General features: G+C 36.3%; 1 protein-coding gene across 4 annotated transcripts in view; it reads right to left on the reverse strand.

Moving 5' to 3' along the window:
* The window catches only part of CDK14 (cyclin-dependent kinase 14), a 603,701-nt gene that overhangs the window by 272,978 nt on the left and 303,858 nt on the right, over positions 1 to 26,865 (reverse strand). For all 4 annotated transcript variants that reach the window (XM_011996009.1, XM_011996010.1, XM_011996011.1 and 1 more), the window contains one exon: positions 19,109 to 19,232. In XM_011996009.1, coding sequence (XP_011851399.1) covers positions 19,109 to 19,232 — 124 coding nt within the window. The remainder of the gene's footprint in view (positions 1 to 19,108; positions 19,233 to 26,865) is intronic.

Below are 26,865 nucleotides of genomic sequence, written 5' to 3' on the forward strand. Positions count from 1 at the left end.
ATGTAATAAAAATGAAAACATTTGAAGATAAGTTCACCTCATTTTCATAGTTGGATAATAAAAATATCAAAACAAAAAAAGACGAAAAGGAAAATCAGCTAACGATTTGAGCTATGTGACTTCTGATAGGAGTGTTTCTACAGTTTACCATATAAATTATATAATACACAACAATGTAGAATTTTGAAAACGTATTCCTAAATATTATTTACAGTGTCCTATACTTTCAATTATTTATTTGTTTGCTTATTTATTTATTTTTTAAGAGGCAAGGTCTTACTCTGTCATCCAGGCTGGAGTGCTGTGGTACGATCATACCTCACTGAAGCCTTGAAATCCTGGACTTAAGTGATTTCTCCTGCCTCAGCCTCCCAAACAGCTAGGACTACAGGTGTGCACCACCATGACCAGCTAATTAAAAAAAAAAATTGTAGAGATAGCGTATCACAACATTGTCCAGGCTAGTCTCAAACTCTTGGCCTCAAGTTATCCTCCCTTGTTGACCTCCCAAAGTTTTAGGAACGCAGGCGTGAGCCACCATTCCTGGCCTAAAATATTTTAATTTAGATGCCAGACACAGCGTGTGTATTCATTTGTGTACCAGGAAGTAAGTGGTAGATCAGGGAGCAGTTAATTATTTTGTGATGGAGAGTATTCTCTTCCTGAGGGCACCCAAGCTGAGGTTTCAGAATCAAAAGGTTTAAGGAATTATTCAGCTTCAGATATATATCAAAAATTAAAACAATGATATGTAACAAGGCTAAACAAACCCATTATCTACTAACAATCTCATGACCACAGTGAGTTCGAAAGAAAAAAGAGACAAAAAGCTATAGGAGACCACTCAGTTTTCTACACAAAAGTTTTCTCTTCATTAAAAATCTTAGTAGATAAGATTTTATGAATATTTTGTGATAAAAGGAGGCAAATGACTGATTCATGTTGGAATATGATGTTACTAGATTTCGATATAAAATTTGTGACCATTTCATGGAAAAATATTTGTCTGTTTTCTACTGCATTTCTGGTATCTCACATAAATATCCACTTTTCTATGAACTTCATTTGGGACAACAAATAAACTGGTCATTGCCTGTTGAAAAGACTCAACAAATTAATAAAATCACATGGCCTTAAAATGCATTTATGTATTGTTAAAAAAAAAAAAGCAACATTTTTTTAAAAAAAGAAAAAAATATTGTTATGTAAACACACAGAAAAGGGTAAGAAATACGTTAACATGGCTAAATTAGAGAAAGAAGATAGGAATGTTTTTTTTTTCCTTTCTTTCTTTTCTTTTCTTTTCTTTTTTTTTTTTGACAGGGTCTCACTTTGTTGCCCATGCTGGAGTGCAGTGGCACAATCATGACTCACTGCAGCCTCATCCTCCCTCTATTGATCCTCCTGCTTCAGCCTGCTGAGTAGCTGGGACTCAGCTGCATGTCGCCACATGTGGCTAATTTTTAATTTTTCGTAGAAACAGGGTCTCGCTATGTTGTCCAGGCTGATCCTAAACTCCTGAAGTCAAGCGATCCTCCCACCTCAGCCTCCCAAAGCACAGGGATTACAGGCGAGAGGCACCACGGCCAGCCTATGTTCTTCTTTATGACTATCTGTAACGTCTATTTTAAAACAAGGCACATATATTCCTTATAATTGTAAAAGCAAATACATGAAAAATCTACTGATAGATATATTAGTGGGGGAAAAAAACCCAGAATGCATGTTATTGTTGGTATAATTGCCCAGCATGCAAAGATAGGTATAGATGCAATTAAGGAATTTATAGCTACCATAATCATAAGATAATAAGCAAATGTTTCAAGAGTTCTCTTAGGTAATATCTTCTTCCCAATGTTTTAACAATGAATACATCTTGAAAATAACTGTGCATTTTCCTTTTGTATAATGTAAAGACATATTTAAAAATTTGCCTTGAATTTACTTTTAAAAATGACACTTTCTGGAAGCATTAAAATTTGCCATTCCTTTCCCTAATTACCTAGTTTCAGTCACTGGAATGATGACTGCTATGGTCTGAATGTTTATCACCTCTCAAATTCATGTTGAAATTTACTTGCCATTATAGTGGTATTAAGAAGAGAGACACTTAAAAACTGATCAGGTTATGAGAGCTCCGCCCTCATGAATGGATTAATGGCATTATGGCAGGAGTGGGTTCATCATCTTGGGAGTGGATTGCTTATAAAAAACTGAGTTTGGGCCCCTTTTGTCTCTCTTTCTTGCCCACTCTTGTCCTTCTACCTGCTGCCCTTGGATGACACAGCAAGAAGGCCTTCACCAGATGCTGGCCTCTTGTTCTTGGACATGTCAGCTTTCAGGTGATTGAGGAAATAAATTTCTATCCTTTATAAATTACCTAGTCTTTACTATCCTGTGATAGTATCACAAAATGGACAAGACAATACACGAAGAAAGACAATAAAATCTCCATTCCATATAAGGCTGGCAGTCCAAATAACTCTATATTTGTTGAATTTCTTTAATCTTTCATGAGCCAAGCAGTTTACTTTGAAGTTAGCAAAAGTATTTTCAAAGAAATAACTACAAATTTTGTGTATGTATCTATATATTTACATCTGTACCTGGTAGGGAATGGAATAACTTACCTAAAATAATAGTTTTGAAGGAACATTTAAAAATATTAAAACCTAAAACTTAAAGATAATATAGATCACTGAATCCATTCTTATTTTTTTAATTTACAGAAAACAAAACTGTCCATGTAAGTGACTTGTCCAAAATACAAAAGCAAACTAGTGACAAAGTTAGGAGAAATACTGGACTTCCAATTCCTTGATATCATGCTTTTTAAACTAAATTTCACTGCAAAAGAACCCTGCCTTTTTGCTGCCATCTCTGCTCAAGGGAAGGACTTCCAGAAAAGACAAAGTTCCTAGTTTTTCAGCCCCAGTCTTTGCTGTGAGCCTTGGATATCACTCTCCTATTCCCGAGAACCAGTAAATGGGACCAGACTTATTCACTCAGCTTGACCTCCTTTGATCTATCAACTGACCCTGTGTGTGGGAAACCGTACATTGCTGGCACCTGGCTCAGGGCTCTGCCATAGTCCCAGGGGCATATCTGGGCAAAGACTGGTCCTGGCCTAAGTCCCGCCTGACTGGCAGCAGGTTCCAGCTGATAGGAGGCCAGAGAAACACATGCTGAAACCCTCTTGTGCCACCGCCCTCACGCCCCAAGGCCTCCTGGGCACTGACTGCCTTTCCAGGGGCACATGACGAAGGGTGGAGCTTGGAGACTGCAACTGGAGTGAGAGCGAGTGCTGGATGGAAACAAGTCTGCCTAGCATAGCCTGCAGGCTAAATAAGAATAAAGCAAGTGGAGCGTCAGATCAGCAGCTGCTTCAGAGCCATTTTGGAAAGACGCCGGGAATAAATAAATAATAAAAAACATAACCAAATAATTGCCATCTGTTACTGTTGCTACCACCTTATTGACAATCTACTCTCCAGCTTTGCTGTTCACATGAACATCAACATCTCTGCTCATGGCTACACAGCAAAAGCTCTGTCTTCTGGAATGTTACTAGTAGAGGATTATGAAATATTACCATTACATAAACCTGACTACCTACCTTTACTTATACTGAGCGCTGTCTCTGTCCTTGTCTTAAAACTTCATGAAATCCTATTCGGACTTTGAAAAGAATTCTTTAGGTCTTCCTCTCTAAATCTCCCAAGCAAAAAGTGCTGTGTCCTTTTCTGGTCTCCCATTCTATATAAAGAAGTTACTTGTCATACAATATAATCAGTGATATAAATTGTCTATTTTCTAGTGAGCTGTTTGAAAACAATCTACAGCGCTCTGTTTACATAACTTCTCGACCTGTTATATAGAAAAGGAGACTTATGTGAAGATTTGAAAAGATACTACAGGCAAAGTGCTTACTCCAGTGTCTCCCATGAGCAACAACCAATAAGGCTTGCTTATCATCGCCATGTACTATCATTAATCATCATCATTATCAATACTGTTTATAAATCTTTATACCCTAAGGTAGCTGTTGACATGCACTACATGCTAAGTTCACGATTTTTTTTTTTTTTTTTTGAGACAGGTTTTCACTCTATCACCTGGGCTGGCATGCAGTGGCAAGATCATGGTTCACCACAGTCTCGACCTCCTAGGCTCAGGCAATCCTGGCTAATTTTTTTGTATTTTTTGTAGAGTTGGGGTTTCACCATGTTTCTCAGGCTGGTCTTGAACTCCTGAGCTCAAGTGATCTGCCTGCCTTAGTCTCTCAAAGTGCTGGGATTACAGACATGAGCCATTATGCCCAGCCAACTGTTATTCTTTATGGAAAACCATATCACATAGTTTAATCACCATGACATAATTGGACATTAAGTTTGATACCAACAATGGTTGGCAAACTCTAAGGTGGTTCCCATGACTCCCTTGCCTATTCATATTTACTTTGTTGTGGAATCTTCTTCCCTTGAGTGTCTGTGAGAGGCTCTCAGTCCAAGAGACTCAAAAAACAGAATGTTGCCAACAGCCACGTGAGCTCAGAAGTAGATCCCTTCCCAGTGGAGCATTCAGATGAAACAAGAGAAGGCCTGGCTGGCTGTGCAGACTGAAGAGAGACCTGGAAGCAGAGGCACCCAGCTAAGCCATACCCAGACTCTTACCACACAGAAACGGAGATAATAAACCAGTGCTGTTTTAAGCAGCTTATTTTGCGGTAATTTTTTACACAACAGACAGCTAATATACCAACATTTCCCCAACTTACGTTCCACGGAGTCCAAAATTTGTTCTTAATCTAGTAAATCTGGGAGATGTAATGACAGATTTAATTTTAACAGCAAAAGACCAAGAGCTTTTAATCATTAGCAAATGAACATTGAGATTCTACTGGTTAGGGGGAGATGGGAGAGATGCACATATGCAGCTCACCCCAAACAGATTTGACCAAGGACATTTTTCCTAATTTTAACAATTATTTTTCATTAATGTATACTCCATGGACCATAATTTTATTTTTCTTTTCTTTGTTTTTACGAAATAGAGACATAGTCTCACTATGTTGGCCAGGATGATCTCCAACTCCTGGACTCAAGCATTCTGCCCGTCTAGGCCTCCCAAAGTTACAGGCATGAGCCACTGCTCCCAGCTGCAGACCACAGTTTTAGAAATGACTTTTCAGATTCACAGAAGCTGTAGGAGACACAGAAATCCAAAGCCAGCTGTGAATGCCTCAGACAGGAGGCGGAACATGTGCAAAAGTGGACAACAGCCATCCCACGAATTGAGGGAAATTATCTGACTCTTCCTAAAAATACCCAAAGATGAAAGTTTCACTTCAAATATTTCTCTAGTCCTTCCTGACCTTTTATTTCTCTAAACCAACCAAGCATTATATTTTTATGAACAAATTATGCAATTGTGTTTCTCAAGAACATAATTTTCAGCTATGAAGAAGACAAAAGAGTAGTTTTCCTCTCTTACCCCTTCCTTCTCCCATCACATCAGCCATATATATCACCTCTCACCAGCAATGACAGGAATTGTCAGCAGGCTGGAGGCAGAGGGACAGGGCAGCTTGGAGAGGAAGGGAAATGGAGTAAAGTCCAATGAGCACCCTGTTTGACATCACATCCATCACTTGAAAAGGTGTTGAGTTCTGTTTTTGTTTTTTAATATCTTCCTGCTTTCCAGAAACTTTACTTCTTTGGCAATGAAAAGGCAAACTGGCACATTCTAGAATGTTTTACTACCTTCAACATTTGTGCTTTCAATTTACGGACAGCCCTCTAGAACTGGTGGGTAAAAGTGCTATGTTTAATCTGGCACTCGGCGATTTAAAGGCAATTTCAAATTTGCATTACAATTTCTCAACTTACGTACATTTCAAAGTAAAGTGATACTATGTCTGAATTTTAATAGCGCTAATTCCAATTACTAGTCTAAATTTTATTATTGAGGGAGATCAAGGAGCTCATTTATAGCTATTCTTTGATAAAGTGGTAGATAGCAAAACTTACTTATCTATGATATTCCTATTTAAAAAATCACTGATCATAATAAAAATCAGAACTACTTGAAAACTCTTCATGCTGTTATTTAAAAGATGTACAAGAAGTCATATGATATGATCTTATAAGATTATTTCAAATGAATTATCTTCAAGTCTGAAGACTCAACAGAAATGCCCATGTTAAAATATTGGTGATTCTAATGCCCAGGTAAAGCTAATATTACAAGCACAAATCAATGCTCTCACATTAAAGAGGGGATAATGAGACCTGCACTCTCTACTCCACAGGATTATAAGGATGAAACAAAGTAAGAGCCATGAAAGCACTTCATAAACTGTAATAGGCTATTACTATTATTAGAAATGACTGAAGTTTGAGTCAATTTCGCTTCCTAAAAGCAATCTAATGTCAAGTGCTGTAGATCAAACATTTCTATGATTCAAAAACCAGAATGCTTACAAATGTTGAATGCAGTGTTCAAAAACAAGAATGTCCTCAGACACTGAAGTCTACATCTTGAGCTTGACCAAAAAAAAAAAAAAAAAAAAAAGCAAGCAAAGCTTATCCTGTGTTGTAACACTGCACAGTACAGATGCCCATATCACCCATATCCAAAGCAGACCACAGACATGTCATTCACATAGAAGGTCAAATCCACAGGCAACTTTCAAAATTTAAGAAGTGAATCCATTTGCTGTCTATAGCCAAGGCTGGCAAAATGTAGGGAACTGATATTTTTATTGTAATGAAGGATACATGTGACAATGCGCTTGATTTATCAATCTGCTAAGGAATCCACAATCTACCATTATTTCAAATCATTCATTTTGGCAATCTATGCATTTTTTCATTGACGACTACAAGAATACTCCTCATTTATGCATATTTCCACTTATATATGTTTACTCTTCAGATTTAAAGACTGGCCAAATGAACTTTGGTAACAATCTAAGTAAGAAAAAAAAAAAAAAACTACGAAAATATCCTAGAACACAAGCTATTAATATAATGATCTGTATATTGTTTTCTTACAAACTAATTTTACTGTTGTTACAGAGCATCAAATCTCTAAAAACTTCAAGAAATTAATATGCCATTTTACATGTAGATTGCTGTGTTACCTGCTAATCTAAAAAGTAATACTTGCAGCAAGAACTACCCTTAAGAGACAACAAACATTGAAACTGGACAGCCGTGGTAGTGTTCATTCCAGATGAGAGCTTACTCTTCTTTAAAGTATACACTAAGGTGTAATTATGCATTTCTTCAGGACTGAATTTTCTCGTGATCCACAAAATTTCTTATCTCATAGGTCTCTCTGAATGAAAATATTTGGCAAAAACACTCAGCTGTTTATGAGAAACAAAAGTACACCAATGGATTCCTGCTTAGCAAACAAACTGTTTTGCCTCTTAAAGGAATTAACACGAAGTATAATTGTATTCTCAAAGTATGGCGTGAATAATACAAATCTATCATAAGAACTGTTCGTTGCAAGAATGATTCCCTTTTATTAAATTATTGTCACTTCTTTGGCCAGGAAAGCTAAACTGAATAGCACTGTGATAAAGAGATACTTTAAAATCTGAACTACAAACCACAGAAAGTTGTTAACATTGATATGTAAAGAACTATTTTTAAAATCGTCCCTTGCCCAGTAATTATACTTTAAAATAGTCAAATAACCATCACCATGAAAGATGCAAGACAATGATTTAAAAATTAGTCCATTTAAAAAAGGATTCCACAGGGTCATCCTTGTATAATACAATAATAGATACTCAGAATGGTGACCCCAAGACTGTAAGGAAATAATAGAGTAGGAATGCAGGAACCATGTCTCCTTGATGTACCATTGTACACTCGGTCACTAGTACATACTATTTTAATAGTATGCACTCATTAAAAATTTGTTGAATGAAAAATCTATTGAATTCTATTCCTTACCACGTAAGAAGGCAAGAAGGTATGTTATATATTTCAGAAAAAAATCATATTAAAAATAAATAGTACTTTGATCATAATTAACATGAAATGTATGTAACTGTATATCAGCCAGGCATTTTTCTGAAATTATTTGTATTAAATTTAAAATTATTTTAATAATTTTATGAGGTATACAGTATTACTATTATCATCTCCATTTTAAAATGAGTAAATTAAGTTACAGAGAATTTCAGTAACTCACCCAAAGGCACACAACTTGCAAGCAGCAGAGGCAGGATTCAAACTCAGGCGTGTGGCTCAGAATTGGCACCCTACCCATTTGGGGATATTTTACTTTTTATTTATGTTTATATTTATATATGTACTTTAGTACTTCTGTTACACTTCCACTTGCGATACAGCTGTGTGCTGTCTATTTCCAAATTTTGTGTGACACTGTGATTTAGTAAGAAATATATATTTGGTCTTCAACCCAGGTCTTCATCCTGGCACAGAGTTCCTAAACTCCTTGTAATTTTCTGAATAACAGGGGTGATAAGAGCATCTTTTTTTATAGTATTTGGTCTTAAGTCCTCAGTTCCTGACACAGAGCTCCTAAGACCCTTAGAATCTTAGTGATAAGAGTATATTTTCTGAATGCTAAGAAAAATGACTGATGGCTAGGGGCCCCTAGATGGGGACTGGTTGCCAGAAGAACCAAAGCATGATTACAGGGTAGTAATTTGCAGCTCCACCAGTGGGCCTCCAGGGAGGGGCAAGGGGCTAAAGATGCGTTAGTTACCACTGGCCAATCATCTAGGTAATGGAACCTCTACAAAACCCCTAAATGATGGGGTTCAGAGAAGCTTCCAGGCTGTGGACACACTGAAGTGCTGGGAAGGTGGTGCCCCTGGAGAAAGTCTGGAAGCTCTTCCTTCCTACCTTGCCCTATGCATCTCTTCCATCTGGCTGTTCCCCAGTCATATCCTTTATAATCAACCAGTAAATATAAGCAAATGTGTTACTGAGTGCTGTGAGCCATTCTAGCAAACTATGGGACCCAAGGAAGGGGGCGTGGGGACACCCAATTTGTAGCAGGTCAGTCAGAAATACAGACAGTCCAGGACTTGCAACTGGCATTCAAAGTGGAGGCAATCTTGCAGGACTGAGCCCTTAACCTATGGGGTCTGTGCTACTGGGTAGTTAGTGTCAGAAATAAATAGAATCTTTAGACACCCAGTTGGTGTCTGTCTGAGGTGTTGGTGAATTGGTTATTGGTGTGGGGAAATAACCCAAAAAGTTAATTTGAAAGTGTTATGAGTAAGAAACAGCACAGTACCATGGAAAAGGTGAAATCTGAAAAGAAAATTTACTCCCATTGGAAACATCATGACATTTTTTTGAGCTATTGCCCGGCACGGCTGAGCCCTAACAGGAACACTGTTAAAGCCAATTCAGTCTTCATCTGTCCACAAGGCTTCTCAATGCTTTAATTTGCCCAGGAATATAATTAAAGAGGGTAATTCCTTAAATTACCAAAGCTCTATTCAAATGTATATTCCAACAAGGTTTCCTACTAGTCTACTGCGAGAAACATTCTTTATATCATTTCTTAAAGTTTCCTCAAGACTTGTGAGGTTTGGAACAGAGTGACATCTAGTATTCTGGGTCCCATCTTCCTGACAGGATCCCAGTGCTCAGGTGACACAGGTCATCAGACCAGCATGGCTTACTTTGAACTGAACATCCAGTTAGCACTCCTACCTTCTCACATGTTTGGGGAACTAGCCATGCGTGTGCCAACTAAGTTATTAATATTCTACAGGGTATTACACTGGGGCTCTAAAGACACTGGTAACAATAATATTAGGAATAATAATTTAACACTTACTAAGTAACGGGCACAATGTTAACTTACTTTCCATCTCTGGCCCAAAGTATACATATTTTTCAGATGAGGGGTCTGGATTATATAATCTCTGAGGTTCCTTCAAAATCTAGAGAAAATCTCAGTTTAAAAAGTCTGAAAATGTCAATATAAAAGGATTTCCTTTTCTTTTATATAATTATGAGTGATTTAATTTCCCCACATAGATTTTCTGCCTTTATTCTGAAAAACAAACTGTAACAAAATGTTCCCAATGATATGATTCTATCAACAACTGGATGATTTCAAAAATAACACCATCTCCTGCTTTCAATTCTTTGAGCAAAATGCTCGCATGTCATTATTTATTTTCATTATTTTTTTACAGACAAGGTCTTGCTATATTGCTCAGGCTAGACTTGGACTCCCAGCCTCAAGCAATCCTACTGCTTCAGCCTCCCAAGTAGCTGGAACCACAGGCACGCACCACTATATCCAGTTTATTTTATACTGTTCTTGTAATTCTGGTATCAGTGATTTTTATAACAATATGCTCTCAATTGATTATAAGCATGTTGAGACCTTATGGTAACTTTTCAGAAACCATACTAAACATTTTATCTTGAAATCTTGCAATGTTTTTCCATCCTCTGCTTATGCCTCAGTTGTTCCATTCACATGATGTGGGCACTTAATTTAGCCAACTCATTGACCCAGTTCATCTACTGCTCCCAACTCTACGGCTGGATCAAAGCACAGTTTCTACATCCAATATGAGATCAAAACACAGTTTCTATATCCAATGTGAGCTGGTTATTGTTTCATAGGGCGGATTTCCACAGCTGACAACTCTACTCCGTAACAGGAATGAACACTTCAATCTGCATTTTTATATCAGTATCCTTTCTGATTAAAAACTAGAGTGCCAAATAACTTGACAGATATTTCATAGAGAGATGTTCCATTTTTAAAGTTTTAACTTTTGCAAAAAGTTGTATTATTTTAGGTCTATAAACTTGATTATTTGCACCAAGATTCCTTTCTAGTATGTGGTAAAAATAAAAAAAAAAAATGTTTTTCAGACATGTATTTAAAGTTAATACACAGCACAGATCATTAGTTCTTAATTGGCTTTTATTTTAATTTTCCAGTGCTTTCTTCTTTCATTAAAATGAAAAAAGTCCTAATATCCTAAGTTTATCTATTACCACAGAAGAAATTATTCAAGATGAAAAGGACATTTTAAAATATTAATATGCATAAATATGTACTATTTCAAAGCTACATAAACCAACATATGGCAGGGTTTTTTAAAAAGAAACTAAGTTAAGGAAGAAAGAACACTAATATTGAACTGGTGGTATTAAAGTGAGAAACAAAGATTTAAAGTCACAAATTAAAAAAACAATGTCTAACCAGAATTTACAGCATATCTTACATTTCCCATAGTAGCTGGTCAGTTTTTCTTGCTTCCAGTAAAGATTTTAGAAAACATGTGCTTTAGACTGCAATAATTCATTTACTGTCATCCAAGATTTTAGTATAAATCAGGCATATTGACATGTGGTAGTGGAGTCTGGTTTGGGCTGAATTTTAACACGAGCTTTTTAGAAGGTAGAAGAAAAAGAGATGGGTCAGGATCTGTAAAGCAGGAATATTAGGGAATTGCCAAACTCTAAGCTAACTTTTATACGTACTGACTGTCCCCGCCAAAACTCAAGTTGAAACTTAATTCCAAATATGGCAGTACTGAAAGGTGGGCCTTTAAGAGATGCTTGGGTCTTGAGGGTTCTCTCCTCATGAATGGATTCATCCATTCATGGGTATTAATGGGTTGTCACAGAAGTGGCATTAGTGGCTTTACACGAGCATGTTCAACCCCCTTGCCATGTGATGCCCTGCACTGCCTCAGGACTCTGCAGAGAGTCTCCACTAACAAGAAGGCCCTCACAAAAGGAGCCCCTCAACCTTGGACTTAGCCTCTATAAGAAATAATTTTTTGTATTTATAAATCACCCAGATTTAGTTATTCTGTTACAAGTAATAAGAAACAGACTAAGACACTTATCTATATGTTAACAATGTTCAAGTGTAATCACTGTTGCCTTCAATAGCACATGCATTACTTAAAACTGTGATTCATTTCAGTGCTGCTACTGTTAACAACATCTATTAATTCTTACCCTGTAGTCATCATGCCTGCTACTTAAGGTTCCAGTCTTTCTACATATGCAAATATTTTCTAAGGATACGTGGCTATATTTTAACTTACATCCAGTAAGACTTATTTGATTTACTGCCAACAATTCTGCACTCAAATTGTACTGGAAAAAAAAAATACATAATGTTTTTGCATACTGAAATCCCTCTGCCTAAGTTTCCATCAACAGTGGAGAATAAGATGATCAGTCCTATGCGTAGCAATTTGTTTCACATTTAAAGATGTCTCGTTTCCTCACATGCATGATTTGTCTGAAACTGAACTCTCTTTCAAATTTCCTCATTTCCATGGGTTTGAAGCTGCCATTCTTAGCAATCAAACCCTATCTACACTGCTTCAATCTGGCTTATGGTGACTGAACAGAGAGATTTCTCATAGATAGAATAGTATATGCATATCAGTTGCAGTTCATATACATCCTTCTTGTTCCCATTTACAGTTTAAAAAAACTAATCTATATGAGTTTTTAAAAAGATGTTGGGCCAGGAGCGGTGGCTCACGCCTGTAATCCCAGCACTTTGGGAGGCCGAGACGGGCGGATCACGAGGTCAGGAGATCGAGACCATTCTGGCTAACGTGGTGAAACCCGTCTCTACTAAAAATACAAAAAATAGCCAGGTGTGGTGGCGGGTGCCTGTAGTCCCAGCTACTCGGGAGGCTGAGGCAGGAGAATCACTTGAACCTGGGAGGCAGAGCTTGCAGTGAGCCGAGATTGAGCCACTGAACTCCAGCCTTGGCGACAGACCGAGACTCTGTCTCAAAAAAAAAAAAAAAAAAAAAAAAAGATGTTCAGGGCAGTGAAATTATTCCCAATGATACCATAGTAATTGACAAATGTCACCCTAATGTAAAGTCTGGAGTTTGGATGATACTGCTGGGTTAACACAGGTTTATCGACTGTAACACATGTACCACGCTGCCGCCAGATGTTGATAGTGGGGAAGGCTGTGCATATGGGAAGTGGGTATATAGGAACTCTCCGTATTTTCTGCTTAATGTTGCTGTGAACCTAAGACTCTTCTAAAAAGTAAAGTTTATCTAAAAGGAAAAATGGTCTCAAATATTCGTCATTTTAATATGCTTGGGACAACGTTATGTTGTGATAACACAAAACAAAAAGATCCAATATAATTAGATGTCATTATCATTCCTCTTGAATAGAAAATAAAAACTTGTGAAGAGATGAGCAGGATATTAAACAAGATGTAAATGATTAACGTAACTGATGTTTCAAGATCAGGGAAAAGACAATTTCAAGTATCAACATTCCTTTTCAAAAGAGTTACTACATCTTTAAAGTAATTTGTCAAGGGGAGATAACTTTATCTAGTTCACATGTCAAATAAAAATTATATCTAACATGTAATCTTAACAGTCTGTTCAATAGATTTTAAAATACGTATACTTGCATTTAGAGTTTTAATGACATTCCCTAGAGAAATTACGTAGAAAAAAAGCTGTTTCTTTGGCTCATATTGTATCAATTATTCTAAACACATTCTTTGCTTTCAGATCTACATGAAAGCAACTGCCTAAACTTTGCCTTAAAACTGTTTAGGTGTTAAGATGTTGAAAGGATCTTTTAGAAGTAGATTGATGCTTCATTGGGTAATAAAGGGTTTTTTGCTGTTAAAATATATTCTAAAAGAAAGATACAGTAAAATTGAATCCTGCAGGCCATAACAAATGAGCTAAGTTATATCTAACCTTAAATTTATGACTATAACTTCAGTGGTGAATTTCGTGCGTAAATGATTTAAAACATAGGTAAAGGTCTGTACCTTTGGGACTAACAGGCTTTTATCCAGAGACTGTATTTATCAAACTGACAGACTACTCTGCATCCAAAAGAAGGTGATTTATTTCTGTTTACTACTATACCTATGTGAATTCAGAGAAGCACATGACAAGCCATGAACTTACCATGTCCTCTACAGAGTCACGTTTCTGGTGTGTTTCTCAAATTAATCCAAAACATGATTTACAATGATTTCCTCTCTCAAATTTAGAGAAGGACCAGCCTGGAAGAGGAAACTATCAACATTAGGAAGGTAAAATTTTAGACCTCTGATGGGAAAGAAACTAATGTGATTTTATTCTATTATAACCACAGAGTTTTTTAACTTTGTTTCTCCACCAGGACAGTCAATAAAATAAGCTAAGTCCTTAAATGCTTATATTATAGAATTCTTGCTGTCTCTTATTCTCAGGGCAACTTTAATCTCATTGTCTTTTGGTATAGTTAGACCATAACCCTTGAAAATAGTGAAAGAATGACTGAGAAATATGAGTAACACCAATATCATCTTGCAGAAATTCTATGGACTCATCCATTTTGCTTCAATCTCATTTATATGGAAAAACATCTTTTAAGTTTTCATACTATTATACTGCAAATGACCTTAATTTCTTGGTGAATTTATTTATGCATTTACTTGTCTTGCTTCAATAATTTTCTTTTAATGTGCTCTCAATGCTTATTATAGAAGCAAGGTTCTCATTTAAATTTCCAAAAGATGGAATCAAAAAATAGATTCTAGGGAGGGATGTTAAAGCATTGATCCCAGGTTTAATGGACCGATTGTTTTTTTTTACCCACCAGCAAATATGTGGTCATTAGAAAACAAGTTGATAATTTCAGAAATGTACAACATAAAAAGCCAGCCATAAAAGGACCTTAGAAAGTATATGTCCAAGCTCTTGTTTTTCAGTCAAGGAGTATAAGGCTCAGAGGGGGATAAATGATGGCTTGAAAGTCACAAGATAGTTAGGGACAGGGTTAAGTTCTCTGAACTCAATGTTAACATACTTTGCTCTCAAGAACAGTACATTTAGACAATCAGTTAGAGGTTACAGAGTAGAAACTTCAAATCCCATGCATCTTATATATGTTTACATTCACTTAGTGGTGTTTATTTTGGCAGACTAAGATTACATAGTAAATGCCAAGTGAGTGTGTAGGGTCTATGTGTAAGAGCCTCAGAGCAATCCTGAGGCTTTAACACTATCTAAGGCCATCTAATTCCATCTACACTCTTCATCATGCATGGCGTGGACAGCACTGAGGAAAAGAAAATTATTTTATAAACTACTAGTTTGCCAAAACTTATCAGACAGAACTTAGTAAATTCAGGTGGGTCTTGGTCTTTAGACTAATACTCAACTTAGTCATGTATATTTTTTATTCATTCAATCACTATTTACTGAACATCCATGTGCTGAGCATGATTCTAGAGACAGTGCAAACAACAGTGAGCAAAACAGGTCAAGTTCCTGCCTTCATGGAACTTCCAGTTAAGCAGTGTAAGCAAAAACTAAATAGATACACAAATGCACAAAATAATTTCAGAGCTTGAGAAGTGTTATTGAAGAAATTAGACTAGACAATAAGAATGGGAAAGATTTTATTTTCGGAAAGGGGGCCCCTTTGAAGAAGTCACATGAACTATAACCTCTATGGTGAGAAAAAGGCAGCCGCATGAGAAGCAGAAGCACGAGCATCCTAAGCAAAAGGAAAGGCACACTGAAAGCCTCTAGTGGAAACAAGTTTGGGGTTTGGCTGCACCACGGTATACAAGGAACAACAAGGTGGTAAAGACACAGGCTATACAAGGGATTTGAAATATTTTTCTGGTAAATTATGTAAAGATGAACCATCTTTTAGGAAACGAGTCTGAATGCCTCCATATAATTTATCATTTTATTATACCCAGGCAGAGCAAACCTCTGCATTAGGAAAGCCATAGTGTTTCTAAATCATGTGCAATTTGCTTATTCAAAATGCATATAGAAAATAAGGCTCAGGGTAAGGGTTTAAATATGACTTTGCTTACAAGAAAAAAGAATAGTTACAGCATTTTGACCACCTGGAATTCAGAGCTGTATACTGTTTAAAGCTGAAGGGTCTCCAAATTCACTATCATCTGGTTTACCTCATCCAGCAGGTAAAGTCTATTAAGGTTGAACTCACTCATTACTACTGAATTAGTCAAATGACAAAGTGTTCTTTATGTGATGCATATTTTTGTACTAGTGTAATCTATTTACATAGCATGGGTGTCATCTTTGTTATATATAGAAAACAGCATACAAAAATGATCAATAATTTCCTAGCTTAGGCAGCCCTGTAAGAGAAAATTTCTATATGTATAAATACAAAGGCCCTGGCCACCTGAGATTGAAGGATATGAATCAAGCATCTGAATTCCAGGTTTGCAACCAGCAACCTATATGTCCAAGCCTGGGCAAGATTCTAACCCTCTCTGAATCTCCTCTCTCTCACAAATATAGGTTAGTATACATTCCTAGCTTGAAGAGACAATGAAGCAAGAATTTCTAAGTGTCTAGCACATAGAATAAACTCAATAAATTTTTATCTTTTCACCTCATATATTTTTCTAATAAAAGTAGTATCATGTACAATATGAGAACTACAATCATGCATTGTATTTGTCTCTTTTAGTCAAAATTTTATGGTTTTGTTCACATAAGGAAAAAAGGTAAGACAAAGAAACCATTTTTAAAGCTCCTCATATATCAAACACTGAATTAAGACCCTGTGTTTTTCATTGGTTTGCTGCCTGGAACCATCCTATTCTGACTGCCTAACTTCTCTACAGTTTCCAGTGTGTTTCCTTCATCTCAGACACACAAACATGCCCAAACACAGTAAATCACAGTTAATTGCACGTCTTAAATTAAAAGACAAAAAAATCGCACAATTAATTGGGGGAACTTGTCAGTTGGTGCATGAATCTTGCTTACTACACTCTGTGCACAGGATGCAAGCCAAGTGCACGTTCCAAGCTGGACGATTCAGTCCATGCCTCTGAGGAGAGGTGCATGGGCACGATCCTTCTGCACAGCCGTCTGGTCATAAGAATCAAATGCTTTAAAACACTCAACATTGCAATTGCTGAATCAATAGTTATCTCTACAAGGATGTTCAATACAGGACTGAGGATAATAGTAAAAAATTAGAAAGAGCTAAAATGCTCATTAATAAGGGACTGAATAGAGACTATGTTTGGCCATTAATGGAAAAAATCTAAACTGTTACAAATGATTTTGTCAATCTTAATAACATAAGAAAATATTCATGACATACTATTTGAAAAATGCTTACAAAATAGTATATTTCTATTTTTGAGGCTATGTGTTATGCAAGTGAAGCAAGAAAAGAGAGAAAGGAACAGGAGAAAGCTACTGGGAAAATAAACAATAAAAATGTTAACATTTGTCATCTCTGAGTTGTTTATACTTTGTCGTTTTTCTAATTTTCTTAAAAAAATCATCTACATTTTTAAAAAATATATTTCAATTTGTTTTTGAATCTGATATTTTAAAATGTCAGTTTTAAAATAAAGATCCATAAGAATCTTTTAAGATAAATTTACCTACTACAATGAAAACATCAGCATAAAATTTAAAAAGAGTCCCTAGTAAGCGCAAACATACAATCCTTGGTTATACAGACAAAATGTATAAAAATGTATCTTATAAATATACAACAAATGCGTGTTCATACAATTAAGTGCTCAATACAATAATGTATTTCAACATATACCTTACAGTATATTAACATACCATAAGAAAATCATTATAAATACTTTTTCATTTCCTGACACCGACCAACTACAAAATATATTCACAGTAAGCCAATAATATGGAATTTGAGAAACTGCAAACCTTCTCTACTCCATCCACTACTCTCCCATTATTGTCTACCCTATTATAAAAAGATTTTATACCCAGCCGCCTAGTGTAATTCTAATGCTAAAATCTGGCAATAAATGATACACACTAATAAATGATATACACTAATGTGCACAGAATTTCTTCATTTTTATCAAAGTAGAAAATGACAAAGTGTTATAATATATCACTACTCAACTAGTCATGCTAACTTTTGTTTTATTTCATTTTTCGAATAAAAGAATTCATAAAACCCAACAAAGTAGATTCATTCCAAAGGTATTCAACAGTCTGCTAACCTTGAAATAAGAAACAAATATTTCCTGCCTTTTCTTTTATTTAATGGGGGGGTGGAGAGGGAAAAGATAATCATATTCCAGCAAAAGCCCATCTCAACCTCAGGCATCTTTATGTCCCAAGGGTAATATTTTCATTCCATTCTTAATGGAACAAATTTCTAATCAGAATATGTATTCAAAAATAATTGAGGCAATGCAATGTCAACATGTTATGCTTCCATCAGGTATCCCGCGGTGCTCAGAATCAACTCAACACAATCTCTAGTGTGACAGAGAGCCTGGGCAACGCAGAAACGTCAGACTTGATCAAGGGAAGGGCAGCTAGCAAGGAGCATGCAATGGTTTTGCTTCCCTTTGGATGCTCAAACACGGTGTTTGGAGGAAAGCTTCTACGCTGGAGGAAGACAATCTCAACACTTCTAAGGAAGGAATGACTTATAATGCTCACTCCAGAACCTCAACTTTTAAATAGTAATAAGTGTCTATTTTTGCATTAATATTGAAAATACTTGAAACAACAGTCAATTCTAGGAAGGTTAACACTACATCTAGATTTCTAGTTACTAAAGCCTCAGGGCAACGTACATTATTGTATATATCCTGCAATCCTCTGAAAAGGTCCAGATGTTTAAATTTAGGTTTCTCCAAGTTTGGTAAAATATTAGTAATTGTTGAAACTGGGTGGTGAGTAACTGAAGTTCATTATATTATTTTTTTCTACTTTTGAGTATATTTGACATTTTTATAATAAAAGTTTCAAAAAATAAATTTTCACTCAAGGAGCATATATTTTATGTTAAAAATTTTACTGACTTTTCCTTTGGAAATATGTATTAACAAGATCTGATTTACATTTATTATTAAAGACTCTAACAAGCAGTCTGAATTTTATAAAACTCCACAAAGCATTATATTTTATGCTATCATAAAAAGAGAAAAAAAATTCTTCATTCCAGAGAAAAAAAATTACCATGATCTATGATGACAGAAGAAGTGCACCTAAACAAATGCAGTGCCACCATCTGCCTGGCATTCTCACAGTGTGACAAAATAGACTGGTAATTAACTGCTTTCCTACCGAAATCTGCCAGCTTTAACTCCCCCGTGTCACTGATCAGAAGGTTCTGTGGTTTCAGGTCTCTGTGCAAAATATAACGCTGGTGGATGTAAGACAGCCCTCGCAGCAACTGAAATAAAAACAACTGAAAAAATAAGGAGACAAAGGTTAAAATCAAAACACAGATAAACGCCAGTTTCTACATACAGTCTCCTAAGTACTTGTACTAATATTTAGTGAAAATGGATAACCATCACCAAATTTTCTACCAAATTATTTCAACAGAATGTGAGATTTTAGAATGTAAATTCCTAATTCATTTAGAAGTAAATCTAGGAATTTCTAATAACCTATTATACCAACCCCAGAGTGATACTTCCTCAGCCAGAGAGATCTATACTGCAACTACTGTTCTTTAAGCAAAATGTAAATAATCGATTTTTTTAAAACTGATTTAGTCTTCAGGACTAAAATGATGTTTGAAAGGAAAGGAAATTTATTCAAACTATTATAGAAATTTAAAAAAGAACTGTTTACCAAGTTTATATCAACATGCACATATTTAATCCCATAGAAATAACATGAACATGGTACCCATAAATTCACCCATTAACATGCTTTAAGGAAGGGAAAGATAAGATGATTTGAAATAATTAAAACAAAAACAGTCATATTGTCTAATTAATACTGCATTATAATTATACTGCTCTTGCACATATGGTCATAGAGATTAGGCTGCTGCTTAAAGACAGGCATGTACCACTTTCACTAATTTCAGAGCAAACCCATCCTAAAGGGAAAGGAAACACAGAAAACAGGAAAGTCAAGAACTCGAGAGTGATACTTTTGCAAGAAATAATTTCAGAAGTGATTAATAGCCTTGTCTGTGAAGTTTCATATTGGGTCATACCAAATGTTTCTATTTCGATAGCAAAAAAGTGTGATTCACTAGGCTTCCCAATATTCTTCTTCTGAAAAAAGAGAATATTTTTAAACAATTTACTTGCCAAAATAATCCTAATAGACATTTTTTAATCCATCTCCTAAAACAAAAACAAATGTTCTTACGTTTAAGTACCACCAATATTCTAGTCTATATAACCAGTTAGTAACCAAAGGCAGTTTCAGGGCAATTTTAAATGAATTGTAAAAGATGAATGATAGAAAGATTCTGAAATATTTGAATAGAAAAGATTGGCAACTTCCTGAGGGCCCTGGAAGATGGCATTTCTGCAATGTTCTGACTAAGCAGGGGCTTTGAAAGCCAAGCGAATTTCATTACAGGGGATACCTTGAAATAACAGTAAAGCTAACTTATCTCAAAATCTTTGTATGTGACAATATGTATGGGGCAGTAAATTGAGATGATTATTTCCAGAGTCTAAGCAGCAGAAAATAGAAGTCTGTTCTGTGTTGGTCAAGATTAAAAGACTAGCTCAAGAATCCCAGGATGCAAATATCTCTCTGGATTTGTCCTCTCAACCCTTCCTGTACAACAAACAGAAAGACTTGAGTTCACACCATCACTAGCAGCTGCCAGCCTCATTCTTCACTTCCGATATTCCCTGCGTCCTGAAGCTTAAAGCTTACAACTTCTAAGAAAATTCATACTCCTTTAGTTTAGAAGGAAAGAGGGAAAAATAAAGCCACTTTGTGTTATCAAAGTCTTTTAAAAACCCGAAACAAAAACACGAAGGCAAACCACATAACAAACTTAATTTTAAAAATAAGTTGATTTTGAATGGAAACAGCCATTCTGCAAAATGCTACCTGATCTTTGGGACCTAGCAGAGTCTTATCAGAATGCAACTGTTTAACCATGGCAATGTATTTTAATTTAATGAATACATAACACTACGTGCCAACTGCTATTCTATACAGTTTATAGACTATTACTTCATTTAATTTTAATGAAGTAGGTACTACTATTAACCTCCATATTAGTAATGAGGAAACTGAGAGTAGTTTCTCAAGATCACACAGCAATTAAGTGGCAGAGCTAGGACTCAAACCCAGAGTCTGATTCCAAATTCTATGCTCTTAACCATCTCACCATCTCACTCATCATCTTGGCCAGAAATCAACATCAGCAGGCAAAGGATTGCTAGAGAACTGCTTCCTCCAATGAACAGAATAAAATCTGGGCATCTAATAACATGGCCTCCAAGGCCACTGAGCTGAACACTGATTCCAACTGAGGGGCTCAGGCATTATTTTTTGGGGGGTGCGGGCTCAGGCATTGTTACCTATATTCCCCAGCTCCAAGAAACCTTGCCCACCTCAACACTCAGCACGCTGTTCCCCAACCTTGTATTTTTTTTTTTTTTTTTTGAGATGGAGTCTCACTCTGTCACCCAGGCTGGAGTGTAGCGGTGCCATCTCGGCTCACTGCAACCTCCACCTCCCAGGTTCACGCCATTCTCCTGGCTCAGCCAGGACTACAGGCACCCGGCACCACACCCAGCTAATTTTTTGTATTTTTAGTAGAGACGGGGTTTCACCACTTTAGCCAGGATGGTCTTGATCTCCTGACCTCGTGATCTGCCCTCCTCGGCCTCCCAAAGTGCTGGGATTACAGGCGTGAGCTATTATCCTCGCCTCTCCTCGGCCGGAAAGGCCTTCTCTTCCCTTTGCCTACTATTTTCCATGCATTCCTTAGGTCTCTCCTCAGGAACTGCTCCTCCCTAGAGTTTCCCTGATCACCCCTGCAAGCCCTTGTACCCCTACAGGTCTGTGTGAGGTGCTCCTTCTCCGTGCTCCCAGGGCAGTCTCTGCCCTGTCTGCATATGTCTATCACAGTATGATACTTATCCTAGCACCCATAGGCTGTCTGCTTTAACTATCTTTATAACTCGGGTAATAGGTATTGAAACCAGTAATGTGAGTACTGACCTGAATTTAGAGACATCTGGATGGCAGCAGATAAAAACAAATAACAGGCACCTTGGAATGGAATTCTCTAGAAGCTAGGGGCAAACGTAGGTAAATCAAGCAGTTTCAAAGAACTCTTCCTTAATACCTTTAGTAATTAGTAAAAATATATAATCCTCATGCTAATCTAGAAGCTATTCAAATAGGATGCCATATTAAAGGAGATTTAAAAAGCAGTACCAGAGAAAAAATGCCACTATACACTCAAATTCCAAGTGTATACATGACAAATGAAGCCCCAAACATGACAAATACAGCCCCAAACAAATGTCAGAATAGATCTCCACAGCATAAATTCACTTAGGGTTTATTAAGTGCCAACCATATGTGCTAGGTGCTGTTATGCAAGAGGGATACCAAGAGGAATAAGATATAAGATGTGGTCCCTGGACTCGAGGAACTCACAGCTAACTTGGTATGACAGACACACAAACAGATCATTGTGACTTAGAGATCTGTATTTTAACAGCAACGCAAACTGAGCATATTGAAAGCACAGAAGACGGTGGATCTAACTACAATAAAAAAAAAAAAAAAAAAAAGCAATAGAATTGATTCAGTTGTTACAAGAAGAATAGCCTGGGAGAAGGGAACGAATCACAAGAAACTTGCCACTCTGAAAACAGAATTCATTACGTGTAAAATTTCAAAAGGAAACTGAGTTGAGCATTCAGTAGACGCAGAAGTTAAAATGTTATGACAAACCCCTTAACATTCTGAGGGAAAACACTGAGAAGACCAAGCAAGCAGGTGTAATATAAATTCCGAGAAAGACAATATATGAAGCTGTAAACCTACCAACTTGACCTCATAAAATTAACTGTGGCAAGGGGACCATCAACTTTCTGAAAACCATTAGAAAACTTTTACGGTGGAGCTCAAAGAAACTGATACCCTCAGAATGGCACTTTGACATGCTGAACTGAAGAAGTCTGAAGGTCTCCTTGACCTTCTGCCCCACTTTCCATCTCTGCCCCTGTCTCTCAATTCTCTGTCTCTCCCAAAGCACAGGATGAAGTTGTTCTCTGAAGTCCCCTTAACTGCCTAAAATCTGGACCTGCCAAAGAAGAAAACAATTACCTCTGACCCCTTTCCTGAGTTTCCATTAACTGAACTCTTATCCTAGGAAGAAAGACTGAAGTCTGTCAACACACCTGGACAGAGTTTTGTCACAAACCACTGTCTGCTCTGCAGGCCCAACAGACGTGTATTCTTGTATAGTTTTCAATCCCATTGAATTTCCTTAAAAATCACTTACCACACCCCTAAAAGCATCCATACCTCCCCATCTCCCTTTCTCCTAATAAGAATATATAAACATCTATTCACATTGGGTTACTGGGTAATTATTCTTCTATGATGACCTTGTGCTATGCACATTAAAATAAGTTTGTGCCTTTTCTCAAATCAATGTGCATTTTGCAAGTTAATTTTTCTGTGAACTTTTAGAGGGTGAAGGGGTAGTTTTCCCTTGATCCCTACATTTACAAAAAACATTTTAACATCCTTAACAAAATATACACTGGCAGATAGGGGTGAGAAGGCTCTAAGGAAGCAGCTGACCTACTAAGTTCAATGGAATGCCCCATGGACTACTCTTGGAACGTCTTTAAAACTCAAGCCTTAGAGAATTCTTCTTCTAGACAAATAGGCAAGTCCCCTTCTAATTTAAATTTTTGAGAAAATCACTTCACTCGGTTGTTGTATAAAACACACAGCAAGCTATACTTGATCTCCTGTGAAAAACCAGGAGACCCTGTGAGAACAAGAAGGGCCACCAAGGAGCGGGCCACACACACTCTTTTTCTAAAGCATACAAATCAGCTTTGCTAATAAAACCTGGTAAACACCAATGGAATCTCAGGCACTAAAAAGAAAAGAAGGGTGACTAATACTTACTGAAAGTTTATTCTTATTTAAAGGTTATTTTAAGTAATGTTATACAAATAACTTAATCAGGCCCGGGATGGTGGCTCACAACTGTAATCCCAACACTTTGGGAGGCAGAGGTAGATGGATCACTTGAGTCCATGAGTTTGAGACCAGCCTAGACAACATGGCAAAACTATGTCTCTGCTAAAAAAAAAATACAAAAAATTAGCCAGGCATGGTGGCGTGTGCCTGTAGTCCTAGCTACTTGGGAGGCTGAGGTGGGAAGACTGCTTGAGCCCAAGAGGCGGAGACTGCAGTGAACTGAGATTACACCACTGCATTCCAGTCTGAGCGACCGAGTGAGACTCTGCCTCAAAAACAAACAAACAAAAAACAAAACAAAACAAACACCCCCCAACAAATTACTTAATCCTTTCCATCTACCATCCTGTATTTTTCCCTTTGTTTAAACAAATGAGAAAACTAAAGCTCTAAAGACATAAGAAACATAGTCATCCAACCATCACACAGCTCTTGTGAACTTTCCACCACACCTCATTAACTTAAATAAGGTTGATGCTAAATAAATGCATGGATGAATAGTTATACACCCAATACAGTCAAAGTGCTTTTATTATTAAGTGAACTGAAGTTTGTAAAAGCCTCAATTAGCATACAATATAATGAGCACATGATTCTTGAATTTGTTTTTGCTGTTCAAAATCTTAGAAATAGATAACATGAGAGAAGACAGCTTCATGTGCTGAACTAGATAAATTAACGTATCTGAAACTCTTTATCTTTCTATTATAGTAGCCATAAGATCTTCCTAAGAATATTTTGCCATCTCAGGATATTCTATTCCTTTATATAGGAGACTCATCCCAAATCCATCAGTAGGATCACTGAAGATTTATATTCCAGTTTGAATATGTTCATTTTCTGTAATAAAAATCCAATGAGAAAATGTCTTAAATAGTAATGAAATGATGAACAGGGACACTTTCACTAGTAGCAGATCTATCTTTAGCCAGTTGTCTTGACATCCCCAGCAGGAAACAGCATATTCTCAGTGCCACTGCATTTACTTCTTGGGAGTATCTCTTAACACTTCCTCTATTTCCTTCTGAAACTCTTCACAATTTAAGTAGGTAAAATAAATAAATAAATAAATAAATAAATGGTATTTTATCACAATTTTTAAAGTAAGTTTATATAAAGCACACACTATTGGATTCAATGTTATGTTTATTGCTCAGAACTACTGACACTTGCAGTAAGAAAGAAGCATTATAACCAATCCCTCTCACCAAAGTCTAAATAGGTGAGGTCAGATGCTCTTTTTCTCAGTGTCTAGAGGTGTCAGGCTCCGTGAATGGTTAGAAATACATAGATTATTTAATATATGCAATTCACTTTAATCTGAGATGAAGCACAGTGAATATCTTGTAGATTTTTCAGGGCATGTGTCAACTTCTTTTAAGGAATGTGCAGCGTCTCTCAGGGCTTACAGGAGACTAAGAAATCTACTAATGGGAGTCATTAGCAATGGGCCCTACCATTTACAACAGAGCAGTAACGTGTTACTAAGATAATTATGCTACTCTTTTGTCATCTCTGTAACTCAGGTTTCTCATCTTAAACATGGTTGATTTGAGCCTTAGATATCTTTGTTAACCATTTCACATTGTTAAATTACATCATTCCATTATTTTATGAATAACAGAAATGGAAGGGATTTTATAAGATAAACAACTGGAGTTGAATCACTACCATTTATTGAGTGCTTACTATGATAGATATTTTGCTAAGTGTATTATATACATTCGATAATTTAACCCTTACAACACCTCTACCAGGTAGATATTACTATCCCTATTTCACAGAAAAAGAAATAAAGTCACAGATAAATTAAGTGAATTGCCTTAGCAAAGTAACATAGCAAGAAAAAACTAAATACCACATATTCTCACTTATACTTGGGAGGTAAATGATGAGAACACATGGGCACATAGAGGGGAACAACACACACTGCGGCCTATCAGAGGGTGGAGGGTGGGGGAAGGGAGAGGATCAGGAAAAATAACCAATGGATACAAGGCTTAATACCTGGGTGATAAAATAATCTGTACAACCAACCCCCATGACATGCCTTTACCTAGGTAACAAACCCGCACATCCTGCACATGTACCCCTGAACTTAAATGTTTAAAAAAAAAAAAGAGGAATTAAGTGAATTGGTCAAAGGAACACATAGTAAGTAAGAGACAGTGCTGATACTTGAACCCATTTTTGTCTTACTCTGACACTATAATTAAGAGGGCTGCTATCCAAAAAGGTATGCATACTATTTAATTAAAACAGCTATATACTATGTGAATCTAAAGCTACAAAATATGATATTGGTAGATAAATGAAAGTTATATATGAATAATAAATACTTCAAATACTATGTTCCATATTTAACACTGTATCATTTAAAAACCCATAGGTTTTTAATGCACAAACCTTAAACTATCCATATATCCAACTTTCTAGAAGTTAAAAATAATTAGTTAAAATCCCAATAATATGCAGTCAATGTCAAAATATTTTGTAATATGCATCAGATAATGGTTTAATTGCAATACTAGGTCTTCAGTTTTAAAAGCCACAAAATGATTCATCATGATTCATACCATTTAGTTAAGTTTCAAAACAGCTAATGCAAATATTAAATCCTAATTTGTAATGCAATGTACACCCAAATAATTTTACAAAGCATCATTGCAATTCAAAGTATTGAATTTATTTATTTATTTATTTATTTATTTTTATTATACGTTAAGTTCTAGGGTACATGTGGATAACATGCATGTTTGTTACATATGTATACCTGTGCCATGTTGGCGTGCTGCACCCATCAACTCGTCAGCACCCATCAACTCATCATTTACATCAGGTATAACTCCCAATGCAATCCCTCCCCCCTCCCC

This window comes from Mandrillus leucophaeus, unplaced genomic scaffold (genome assembly GCF_000951045.1).
Source record: "Mandrillus leucophaeus isolate KB7577 unplaced genomic scaffold, Mleu.le_1.0 Scaffold50, whole genome shotgun sequence".
NCBI classification, from domain to species: Eukaryota; Metazoa; Chordata; class Mammalia; order Primates; family Cercopithecidae; genus Mandrillus; species Mandrillus leucophaeus.